At 41.7% G+C, this 12,291-nt stretch overlaps 1 protein-coding gene and 1 long non-coding RNA gene across 3 annotated transcripts; one reads left to right on the top strand and one right to left on the bottom strand.

Moving 5' to 3' along the window:
- Positions 1-127: 127 nt before the first annotated feature.
- On the top strand, positions 128-3,526 carry LOC124192132 (dipeptidyl peptidase 3-like). 2 transcript variants are annotated; one of them, XM_046585312.1, is made up of 13 exons: positions 128-269; positions 552-747; positions 815-931; positions 999-1,361; positions 1,422-1,565; positions 1,625-1,755; positions 1,818-2,071; positions 2,135-2,400; positions 2,460-2,581; positions 2,651-2,774; positions 2,840-3,019; positions 3,094-3,256; positions 3,317-3,526. In XM_046585312.1, the coding sequence occupies exons 2-13, from the start codon at positions 586-588 to the stop codon at positions 3,454-3,456; spliced, it is 2,166 nt and encodes a 721-aa protein (XP_046441268.1). In that variant the 5' UTR covers positions 128-269; positions 552-585; the 3' UTR covers positions 3,457-3,526. The 2 variants fall into 2 exon arrangements, with proteins under 2 accessions (XP_046441268.1, XP_046441267.1); XM_046585311.1 differs by having other exon boundaries at positions 215-469.
- On the bottom strand, positions 2,231-12,284 carry LOC124192137. The gene is made up of 3 exons (XR_006873591.1): positions 12,164-12,284; positions 11,900-12,000; positions 2,231-11,686 (listed from the first exon to the last, which is right to left on the bottom strand). It is a non-coding gene; the product is annotated as an uncharacterized LOC124192137 (long non-coding RNA).
- Between the last annotated feature and the right edge of the window lie 7 nt (positions 12,285-12,291).

Consider the following 12,291-nt stretch of genomic DNA (forward strand, 5'->3'; position numbering starts at 1 on the left):
AAACAACGTTGTCGGCCCTTTGTTTTGATGTTAGTTATGAAAAGCTTTCGGTGAATTAAATTTTGATTTGCATCAACTAAAGTTTTACCATTCTCTGTTAAATAATTATATTTTTAAATATCACTATTCATATCCTTCTACGCACACATGATTCATCGTACCTCAAATCAGCTGTCAAGTGTCGACAACTTTGTGCTCCGGCCCGGCTCATTCAGTATTGCAGTTGTCATCGTCGGCTGTACAACCAGCTCAACTTTTTCGTAACTTTGGTTTGTTCTTGATTTTATATTCAAATTCAAAATCTTTACCTCATGTTCAATATTTCGAGGAATACACTTCGCTTTCGCCCCTTATCTCGTCATGCTTTTCGATTGATACATGAATCTAATAAGGGGTGTGAAAGCAATGCTCGTGGAACCATAAAGTTTTTCAACACACTTTTGAAAAATCCTTCGGGTTTATTTGGCGGGTTAATTATATTGTTTTGGCCTGCTTTTACACGCTATTGTTTGTTTGTATTAAAATCTAATGTAAATTCCATTTGTTTACAGATATTCCCAATTTGCTAACCAATTTTCCGTCAAAATGTCTGAAGTTGCTGTGAAGGATTTTGTTCTCCCGAATGAACAGCCTGTGGTTCCCTTGGAATGTGTTACTGCATTTGAAAATTTAACTGCTAATGAAAAAGCTTACGCACATCACCTCAGTAAGGCTTCATGGTATGGTGGATTGATTGTTTTGATTCAGGTTAGTAAAGTCTAATATACAGCAACAGTTGTTCAGATGTTAACAATTAAAAGTCTGTTATGTATAGACATCAGTTGAATCAGGGTCACTCTTCTCCATTCTTCACCAAGTTTTTAGCCAGGAAAGTGTCGATGACCTGAAGAAACAAGCCTTAGAGAATGGATTGTCAGAAGATGAATTCCAGGTATAGTATACATTTTCATGTGTAGTAAGGTCCTGTCTTTATTTAAAATGTTGAATGTTAATTCCAGGCTGTTCTTGTATTTACCTGTGGTGTCTATGCAAATATGGGCAATTACAAAGGCTTTGGAGACTCTAAAATAATTCCAAACATTACAGCTGATAAACTTGAAAATTTTTTGATTGCGTCGAAAGCTTTCCAAAGCAATGCCGACCTAGTAAAAGTGTGGAACCGAATCAAGAACTTAATATATGACTTGAGCCCCAAAAAGTGCCACCTTGGTCTTGGTGACAAAGGAACCACAACATACTTCTCATCAAACTGTACCAGTGAAGATGCCGATATTGTTAACCGGTATTTCAAGTCCATTCAAATGGAGGGTTACAATAATCGTGTAATAAAAACCGAAGCCAATGGCGTTGCACACTATGAGGTAAATTTCGGTTTTATTTTTTAAATATTCGTGAATTGATTTTGATTTTATTTTTCTTAGATCCGTTTGGCTTCTGTTGAAACCGGTCCTATGGCTGGAATTACTCGCGATCCGGAGTCATTTGAGGGACATCAGTTTAGTGTAACTCGTGGAGATTACTCTCCGCTTTTGAAGTTAGTTGTTGAAGAACTGCAGAAAGCTAAGGTGAAATTAGAACCCAGCACATATCTTTATTACTTGCTATCTCAATTTTATGATTTTAGAAATTCGCCGCTAACGACATTGAAGCGGCCATGCTAACCGAGTACATCAACTCATTTACTACGGGATCGCTAAATGATCATAAAAATGGGTCGCGTCATTGGGTCAAGAACAAGGGACCCGTCATTGAAACGTAAATTTTTGCACTTTATACTTCCCAATTTAAGTTTCTTACTCAATAGCTTTTTTATCCAGATACATTGGCTTTATTGAAACATATCGTGATCCGGCCGGCATGCGTGGCGAGTTCGAAGGTTTTGTCGCCGTTGTTAATAAAGTCATGTCAGCTAAATTCGGAGTATTAGTGGCTGGTGCCGAAAACTTTTTGCCGCTGCTTCCGTGGGCCTCAACATTTGAGACGGACAAATACCTGAAACCAGATTTCACTTCCTTGGATGTATTGACTTTCAGTGGTAGTGGAATACCCGCTGGGATCAATATCCCCAATTGTAAGGATAACTGAAAATAGTATTTTGTTTTCTTTCGTTTACTCCAGAGTTTTGCCATTTTAGATGGTGAAATCCGACAGGACGAAGGTTTCAAGAACGTATCGTTGGGCAACGTCATTCCTGCTTCCTACAAGGACCCAAATATTTTCTTCATCTCTGAAGCAGACAAGCAACTTTTGATTCGTCACAACACCGAGTCGTTTGAATTGCAAGTCGGTCTGCACGAATTGCTGGGCCATGGTAGCGGTAAATTGTTCCGTAAAAATCCCGATGGTAGTTACAACTTCGACATGGATAGCGTAAAGGCATCACTGGACTCTGGTGAAGAGGTTTGTTGCAAAATTTCTTGATTAGAGCTTTATAATATCTTAATTACGTTTGTGTGTAGCTGTCGTGGTACGAAGAAGGTGAAACCTACGACTCGAAGTTTTCTACAATTTCATCTTCATACGAAGAGTGCCGAGCAGAATGTGTTGGCCTTTATTTGTCTCTCAATGATGACGTTTTAAAGTAATAAGCTTTTAACATTTATTTTCTTCTTATTGATTTTATGACACGATCGTTTTTTGTGTGATTAAGGATTTTCGGTCACGAAGGTGAAAAGGCACAGGATATTATTTACGTTAACTGGCTCAGTCTGCTTCTAAATGGTTCGACGAGAGCCATGGAGTTTTACAACCCGAAAACGCAGTCGTGGATGCAGGTCTGTAAAACGTTCGGCAGAGTATTTAGGTAGAGCTGCTTCTGTAATGTTTCTTTGAATTATAGGCTCATTCGCAAGCCCGATACGTTATCCTTCAAGTGCTTTTGGAGGCTGGCCAGGGTTTGGTAAATGTTGCCAAGGTAATCGGAAGTGACGGCAAAGATGATTTGTTGCTTTCGCTCGACAGATCCAAAATCAGCACCGTGGGAAAAGAAGCCCTTGGCATTTTCCTTCGTAAACTTCAAGTAATTTATTCGTCCTTTTTTCGCTTAATGATGGTCTTTTTGCATAATTTTGATTTTTCGCTAATAAATCTAAGGTTTACAAGTCGACCGGCAATGTAGAAGCTGCTCGGGCCATGTATGCTAAATATTCTGAAGTCTCTTCAACTGGCCCATATCCATTTGCTGAGTGGCGAGCTATGATTCTTGAAAAGAAGCAGCCCAGGAAGATTTTTGTCCAGTCCAACACCCGACTTGAAGGTATGAAGTAAATCCCGTTTCTCAAGAAAATCCGTTTTAAAAAAAATATTTACGATATAGGGGAGACGGTGAAGCTAGTGGAGTATGGATCCAGTGTTTCGGGAATGATCCAATCTTGGAATGAACGCTACGAAACGAGTTCCCTTGTTCACCAAGCACTAGAAGAGTTGTGGGTTAAAGATGAACCATTCTTTGTCTAATCATATACATTTTTTTATTACAAGTTTACGATACAAAGTTATTGAATAAACTTAAACTGTCGCAGTGAAATGGCATTTCTCTTTCAATATTATTCAGAAAATTTTACGTTTCGATATTAACGAGAGGTAGAATTGCTTTGATCATGACAAGGGATTGATGATTCTTTACAAAAAGACTTTGATCGTTTTCATAAAATCTCGAGTGCCCAAATGCTCGCGAGTAAGGAGACTAAAATAAATAAGTGTTGATGGTTCAACGTTTCGTCCTTTGATAGTATAAATTTTGAGAGCTATAAAGTTCAAACTTCTCTAAAACATAACAGCGTTTACGCTGCTTGATTCAAGCGCACATAATTCATAAAGCAAAATCATTTAAAAAAAACATTCTTCAGTCTGTGAATTTGATCTGCATGAGGGAAAAGGCTAGGTACTAATTAATCATAATTCATAATTGCTCACACTTGGTTGTGTCGCGAAGCAATATTGATTGAATCGCCAGATTCAGTGCATCCATTCATCGCCCGCCTTTTGTAAAAGTTTCAACGACGAATGACGTTTTCGCGGTGGAATAAACTTGATGATTGATGTTACTCCTTCGGTACACACAGCGGCAACTTTTAGCCCGTGAATGTTGTATGCGTAGACGACCGTACGTGTCCGCTGACGAAGATCAACTTGCCAACAGAGTTCTTGAAAAGTTTAGAATGAATCTTAAGAGTGCCAAGTATTCGCCATGCAAGCCAAGTGCCTTATATTAGTACACAGCACGCAACAACTCTTTCCTAGAATATAGCCCGACATCTTAGAATCCAAGATAGCTCTGCCAGAAAACGAGGCATCAAAACTTTAGTCTCTTAAATTACCAAATTCCCCTGGCCCGTAATTGGTTGGGCGTCGATTGTTAAAAAATGAGAAATGCTCTGCGGATATCACAAGGCAGAGAAAAGATGGTTCTTTAACAGAGCAGTTTGTTGTGCTTTACAGCCCAGGGAGGAAAAGTCTTGAAAAGTTTTGAAATGGTTTAAATGAACGCTATATTACATCGTATCGTATTATATAGAGGCAATTTTAGCCTTGAAACGGCAATAGTTTTGAACTGAACGGCACACTGCAGCCCCTGCTGCATAGGACTTTTATGCTGTACAGAATGGGAGATATAAACATTGTCCCTGACAAGATTGGAATTATTTACGAGCGACATTAAAGAGCTCAGCAGAGGCGAGGAAAATTCCTTTCATCCGCTTGAAATCCTCCGTATATATATACATCCGACAATGTATACAGCTGCACTACTGTATTACAGTTGCATTATTATCACGACGACGACGCTCTCCATTTTTATTTTATTTTATCCCCCTTTAGCGCAGAGTATACAGTAGCTGACTGGATATGATCCATTTTGTGTCTCTCGAAACTATTGTTTCCAATCCTTTGTCTGTTTTTTATCATTTGATTCCGGCGTGCTGGCGCTGGAGTAGGAAAAAGTCCTTGACTTCCAAGAATATCGGCTTCCTTTCACAGTTAACTCCATACGTGTATAGTCTAGTCTAACATGGGCCGGAAGCGCGTCAGCTTCAGAGAACATCTATCTATTTGATGATTTTATTCGAAACGCTGCACTTATTTCTTATTCTACTTCCGGCGTGCCCAGCATCCAACAGAGTCTAGTCGTTCATCTATTCGTCCGCTGCTGCTCCGTGGTGAAAAAGATTGCGCATAATGCCGCGAATTCTTATTCTCCATTGTTCACAGATAATTAAATCTAGGGCGGGTTTTGTTCCCGACAATGGCAGAGCGACATCATCTCTCCTCCATTCCGTGACGCATGTTTGCGTGGCGGATTCCTTTGCACTCCAGTTCTAAATCCTCCGGGAAATATTTGCGCACGGCATCTGCTGTGCTGCTGCTGGTCCTTCATCTCTTCATAATCATTTAGAGGGTTCGACGTACCGTACGGTATACGTAGCTAGTCGCAGTTATTTCGGAACCCCGGACTATTATGCGCCAACCAGCCAGGATATGTCTGATTCTCGCTTGACGTTATTCTATTCGTTTTTGTCTTTTTCGGGCGTTCGTTCCTGGATTTCCTCATTAGTAACTTATTTCTACACGGCAAACGGTATTGTATACGTCTTTGTGTCGCACGTCATCATCGTGCAGATCTATATATTTCTTCTCCCGTCGCCATGGCAACATTTCCCCCCTCTCTCTTCATTTTCTCCTTGTTTTCAAAGCTAAATAGCCCGCGTCCTTTTCGTCGCAACATTTGATTTGACAAAGTTCATCTCTTCTTCGTCTACTCTCTAGCTGCTGCTGCAGCCCGGACAATGTTGCCGAGTAACTGTCACTGTCGTCCCGCCGGCGTTGTCTTTCTGTTTTGCCCAATTTCTAATTCGAATAGCTTCTCCGTCCCATCAGCACATGTTATTTCATCTCTTAATGGCAATAATATTCCCGGTATCTTGTGTCAACCGGGCCGCAGACGATAGAAAAATAAGGCGGGACTCCATTATATGAGTCGCATCTAGAGACGCCGCCGCCGAATGACGTTGGAAACGTATCCAGCGACGTCATATCAACATATTTGCCTGTCTTCATCATCATCAAATGAGATGGAAATTAAAACAGAAAAAAAAGAAACGAAATAGATATTGTGGGAGGGAAAAGAAACACACACAACTAATTTGGGCCCTCGTCTTTCGCATGTGAATATCTCTGCTCGATAATATCTCCGCGACGGACGAGAGCGCGGCGGTGATGACAAGCCAAACTCGACGCCGCCAAGAGAGATAATTACATTAGAAACCGCAGCAGCAGTAAGGGAATGGGAGACGCCGGAAGCAAGCGGCTGGATGACGTCAATGCCTTCGCTTAGAGAGATATATTCGCCGGAGAAGTTAGACATGTCATAATCACGCCCTCTCCTGGCGGCTCTATAAAGGCGCTCATAGATATCGGCGCGATGACGCTCGAGCTCCCCCAACAGATGCGATTCCCAAGACAACACTCGGCGTCGACGTTGTCTGCATTTGACGCGCGCGGTCTTAGTGCTACTGGCCGTGGTTGTTATTGTTGTTGCTAGACGGATGATGTGACGGCACATCGACGGTTGAATATTAGCGGAGGATTACGGCGAGGTCAAAGTCCTGCGATAGACATTTTTTCGGCCACGAGACTTTGAGACGATGAATGCGATCGCCTTGATGAACGACACGTGACGCATTCCATTCGGTGCTCGAGTTACAATCAAAGATCATCTGGTCGTCTCTCTCCTGTTAACCAGCGGGAAGAGGATCTACTACACTTCCGCCGAGAAGATAAGAGCGAAGGGCGAATGTTTCCGATATCTCTCATCTCATCCAACATCTTTCTCGCTAACGAGTTGTGCAGTTGACACGTCTGTGACGACATCAAATGCGTAACGAGGTCCCGAGGATTAATCCTCGAGACGGCCGCCTCCGCAATGTCGCGTATAAAAAGCGAAAACCTTATTCCTCTCGAAAAAGCAGCCAGTCGTATTATATAGCGCTGCTGCCGCCGCAGCTAGATCATCTGACACCCTCCCTGGGCTCTCGGAGGAAAACACTAGACGTCATTTTCACTGTTGGATAGATGTACTACACTTAATGGGCTTTCCTGCCACAATCTTGAGTAATTGACGGTTCAGTTATCGGGGATTTATTTTGAAGAAATCCTCCTTAAAAGCAGCGCAAAATTGACGGTTAATGGCCCATTGTGGGAAAGCTTTTTTATAAGTGAGAGAGCCAGTTCTTGTTGGCTTATCTCTATATAGGAACAGGGAGTGCAAGAGATAAATATGGACACAGAGTCTATGCCGTTGGAGATAGAAAGTGAAACTCGAGTTTCTGCAAATATGGACAGGAATACAAATCGACTGCGATGGGATTTCTGGCCCGCCGTTGCAAATGTTGGCCAAGCCCATTTGCGGATACCTACATTAGATATTATGCGGGTGAATAGTAGTATTGGGAATCGATTTACGAAAGACTGGCGAGTTATTCGACAAACAATAGTGCAGCAGAGTAGAGCTATTGTGAAGAGATAAAGGATCCGTCGCGATTGAATGTTTCACGTCAATCTTCTCCTATTTCCTTGCAAGAGTTCCCATTCGTCTGTTTCCACTTTTCTCTTTCTCGCTTTTTTCTCTCTCGTCATGTTTGCTCGATGCATGATTGCCAAAGTGTTTGTCTCGTGCACAACGACGATTCTCCTATCTAGCCAGATCTATAGAAACGGCCGGTCTATATCTATTTGTCATATACGATATCATCGGCTATATAGTATACTCATCTCCTACTCAAATAATATGGAGGATGTCCTTCGATTTGCAATCTCTATTATCCAGTCACATCTCTTATCTACTTCCTTTTCTATTTATCCAGCAGACAAAAAGAGTCGCCCTTTCGTTTTGTCCTCTGCTGCCCGATATTATTACATTTACATCGAGATTGTAATACACGAAGATGAGCCGCGGAGCAGCAAACAGGGTGAGACGCGCCAACAAACCCCATCCCAGTTCTTAATCAGAACGTGGGATGTGATACAACTTGAAAGTAATCGCTATATTAAGTCAAGAGCTTGATCTCCGTTATATATTACTCGCAGAAAAATGAAGTCGTCTATCAAAGTTGAAGGAAAGAACAATTGTCGCGTGTATTGTGTTTTCTGTCGGTTGAAGATGAGCTTTGCATTTTCATGGCGTCTGTCGTCCCTTTTATCGAGTCCCCATTGAATATAAAAAATCCCCTCGACTATTTTTGTCCTGTTTGTCGTCCGTGTTATGTCGCCCTCATCCATTGCGGCTCGAGTTTTCCACAAGAGGTCGGTCGAGATGGAAGCGAACAAAAGGCCCCATGACTCAAGCATTTCAGTCACGGATCAACTTTGTCCCCTTTTAAACATTTCAAAAGTAGATTCGACATATTCTGACGGAACGTTTGTTTGATTTAAATAGACATTTCAGATTTTCCCCTCGCACAGAACTCAGCAGAAAATGACCTCCCGATAGTGTCGCCGCCCAACACAGCAGTACGCAGTCATGAAAAGGTTAACAATGGATATCAGATCGTACGCAGCTTGTAATTGAACTAGCAAACGATGCAGTATTCAAGTCTAAATCAATAATATAATCATGTTGTTTCCGATGAAATCTGGAAATAATGGCCGGAAAGGAATTATACGTATCTTTTCCTTTGTATATCAGAAATCGGCTTTGCGTTCACTATACGCTGGGCTGCCGGGTTCAAAACAAATCGGTGAATAGTACACATAATCCTAACTGAGTTTATAGACGCTGTTTCGGATTAAATAATCTATTAAGGACATCAATTTTTGGAAACACGGGGGAACGGCCCGGTTTTGACATTCAATCTCGTCTAACAGTATTATTCCCATCCACACATAAATAGTTAAGTATTTAGTCTCATTAGATTACAGGCCAAAGATGCATGCAGCACGTTTGCACGTGGGCATTCGATTTTCGAGTGCGGGGGGTTATAGTTTCATTATCGCTTCATCATCGTCTCCAAAGTTGCACCTCTCCCTGTGGAGAAGAGGGGCCCGTGCCTGATTCAGTCCAATTAACGTCAAGTGCCTCCTCGTCTATGTCTGCTGCTGCTGTATTATATCACGAAAATCTGTGTGTGTGTGTGTGTGTCCTATATTCTCGGTGGATATGAAGCCATCAGCGTAAGAGAGTAAGACGAGCGTCGGTCACGTTCTTCCGCGCCATAGTTTCCCATATCAACAACTCCCTCCCTCTGCTGGCCGCGCGTATACATCTCCCCATCTCTTCGATATCTACTTTACTTTCTCCATGGCTGGGCTCTGCTTCTCTCTAATGGATCGTCGTGTTTGCTCGACTTGGTCCCTCCACTTTGTTGGGAGGCGCATGTCATCAACAGCAGTCGCGGGGCTTTGCGCCCGATTACCGATGCCCTATAGTATATTATGTATAGCGAATAACGGCACATATGTGCCGGGTTATTGGGGAGTGAGTCAAAAAAGGATTGAAAAGATTTGGAAGACAAGAAGTGCCAAAGAAAAGTAAATAAAGCTACATCATAATGCAGCACTGCGCCATCTCTCTTATTGGTCGTCCTCATTTCGGAGGATCGAAATCAGCTCGGGGATTTGGAATCATCTTCTTCCCATTGGGTGTTATGCTAGCAATCTAAAAGAGACGCCCGAATGTTAGTTCCATGCGCCCAACCAGCAAGAAAATGTATTACATCATCTAAAGGAGAGTGAGAAGAGGATGGTGATTCGATTCTGGGAATAATAATAACGACTGCTGGCGGCCATGCAGTCCGCAAAACTCGTGAGCGCGCTCCAACTCACGCCCAAATTCGTACTATATAGACTCACGCTGATGGGAATGTGTATACTGTCGAGACAGCTCAATTGGATCATCTTCAAACCTAGAAGAGCTTCTCGGCGTTTCGTTCATCCCCCCTTTTCTGTCATTTCCGCCTTAAATTTCTATGGCTTTTTTTTTTTACTTTCTGATTTTCAAATTTAGTTTTTTTTTTGTTAGAAAACTGTTTGGAGACAAAGGCGAGTCTCGTTCCGTCGTCGACTAATTGAGTGGCGCACGCTGTAATAGATGATGTCTAATAAACTGTAACGTAATAACGCCAGCAAGTCGCTTGATGTCATTAGGCGACGACGGCGGCGACGACCCTGGCACGTCTGTCTATCGCCTGACGCTATTTTGATGTGAGCCTTCGTCGTGAAATACGAATTAAAGTGGGCCGTGAAAACCAAAACAAATATAGCAGCGAATATTAGACGAGTCGGTGTGTCCCTATACATATCCGGCGCAAAGTCAACAACAGTGGACGATTTTAACCGCTAAAGTTCTCACCTTATGATGCATTCAATTCATGTTGTCCCGCCGGTTGTGTGTGTTAGTCACACCATCTCGGTACTCGTTGTATCGTGAATGATGTGAGCGAGTGCTGTGCGCTGGCAATGCATATTATAACGAGGCCATCGACCGAGACGCGTAACAAACATCAACACCCGGACGGAATAGCATAACAGCGGCACAGCAGCGGCGGCGGTGGAGATTTGAAAATAGCCCCCACGGGACGGTACTGCCAGTCGGAATAGAAGGCAGCAAGAGAAGAAGAGCGTCAACTTTCTTATGCAAAACTTGTCCATCACTTTCCCTCCCGCGCAGCACACAACCACGTACTGCTGTCCTCCTGCCCATCAGACAAATAAGCCCGCCGTGTTCTGTACAGCAAGCGCTTCTTTCTCATTTATAAACGACATGGCGCAAGAGTGCTTTCCTCGTTCACAAGTTCACACAAGTGTGTGTCTAAGCCACACAATCACGAGCGTTCTAGGAAAAGCTATAATAACGCTTGTCATCATATATAAATTTAGAAACAAGGAAAAGTTGGGCTGTTCGTCTCTGATAGGTATATGAGTAGTTGTTAAGAGTCATCGCCAGCGAGAATAGATCTGTCGAGTTCGTGATTGGACTCTTTGAGATTGAGTAACATGATGTCGGAAACACCAGCGAATTTTCAATCAGGCATTTATAACACATTTGACGGCGGAATATCGCATCATGTTTTTCTAACGGACGTTACAATCGGTATAACGGATCGAAAATGATTTAAACAATATTGGGGATTTTCTCATTGTTCAAGTAGGTATCTATAAAGTGATAAAAACTGGCAACAACATAATTTGGAACGAGGTGTTGGCAGTTAATTCTTGGTAAAAAAAAAATGGTCTTGATGCACTTTGCTTCAAGTGTTTCAAATTCAAATATTTTCAAATGTGATGGTTTACCCACAGTAAAAGTTGTGAAAGACAAAACAAGCCTAATCTGCACAGTAGTTTGACAAATAATTTTAGTGAATCATTACTGAGAAAAAACAAAAACAAAGAGAGAAAACAGTTGCAGTCAACCGCCTAGCTTGGGAATAAACGTATTCCGTAACTATTTATAATCAACGCCACCAAAAGTTGTCAAAAAGGAAGAATAGAGATCAATTTTGTCCTACCATTATGCCTGGGAAATACAGCCAGGCATCCGAAGTTGCTCCATCCATCCGCTGAAGATTAGAGTTACACCAGACGGGATAGGGACAAAGGGTGTCCTCGTGAATACTCGAATACTCGTGAAAAGGGGAAGAAGAGAGATCCATAACTCGATTGACATTGTATTCCAAAGCAATGGGATGCTTATTATCTAAATAAAAATAGAAATGGGTTCCGAAAAATTATTGACAGAAACAACAAGTCAGGAAAAGTTGAAAACGAAACACTGGGTAAACCCTAATTGTTAATAAATGAGAGAATGAAAGGTTTACATGTACAGGTTTACACTGCACTGATGCAGGTAATGCAACATTAAAATATTTAGTAGGTCACAGGTCAATATAAAAGTAAAGGAAATCATTACCCCAGACGATGATCCTGAGATTGTTGCTGGTGACAGGTTAACACCTGCACAAGAAAAACTTGCACATTGTGTGGGTATGATGGATGGCTCTGGACTCAAATCTGCAAAAAAGAAAAAGGTTATATAGTACAAACAAATTATACCATGCTTTGACAGGGCAATCACATGATAAATGCTAGTCAACTAACATTTCACTAATTTGAAACAGGTTTAACTCTTTATAGCTCCCAAAATCATTCTATTTCTATTCTTAATTTTATTTACCCGCTAAACAGCATGGAGCATGACGGTTATCAAAAGAAAATAAATAAATAACAATATAAATCTTAAACTTTTGTCACTGACTTTTTCGAAATTTTTGGAATAAAGAAAGCAGACGACACTTGTTCAAA

This window comes from Daphnia pulex, chromosome 4 (genome assembly GCF_021134715.1).
Source record: "Daphnia pulex isolate KAP4 chromosome 4, ASM2113471v1".
Classification (NCBI taxonomy): domain Eukaryota; kingdom Metazoa; phylum Arthropoda; class Branchiopoda; order Diplostraca; family Daphniidae; genus Daphnia; species Daphnia pulex.

Excerpts from the sequence above, each read along its gene's own strand:
- LOC124192132 (XM_046585311.1), top strand. The coding sequence starts at position 312 with ATGTTCAATATTTCGAGGAATACACTTCGCTTTCGCCCCTTATCTCGT. Across the intron at positions 1,362-1,421 it reads ATGGCGTTGCACACTATGAG|ATCCGTTTGGCTTCTGTTGA; the intron begins GTAAATTTCGGT and ends TATTTTTCTTAG. Across the intron at positions 2,072-2,134 it reads TGGGATCAATATCCCCAATT|ATGGTGAAATCCGACAGGAC; the intron begins GTAAGGATAACT and ends TTGCCATTTTAG.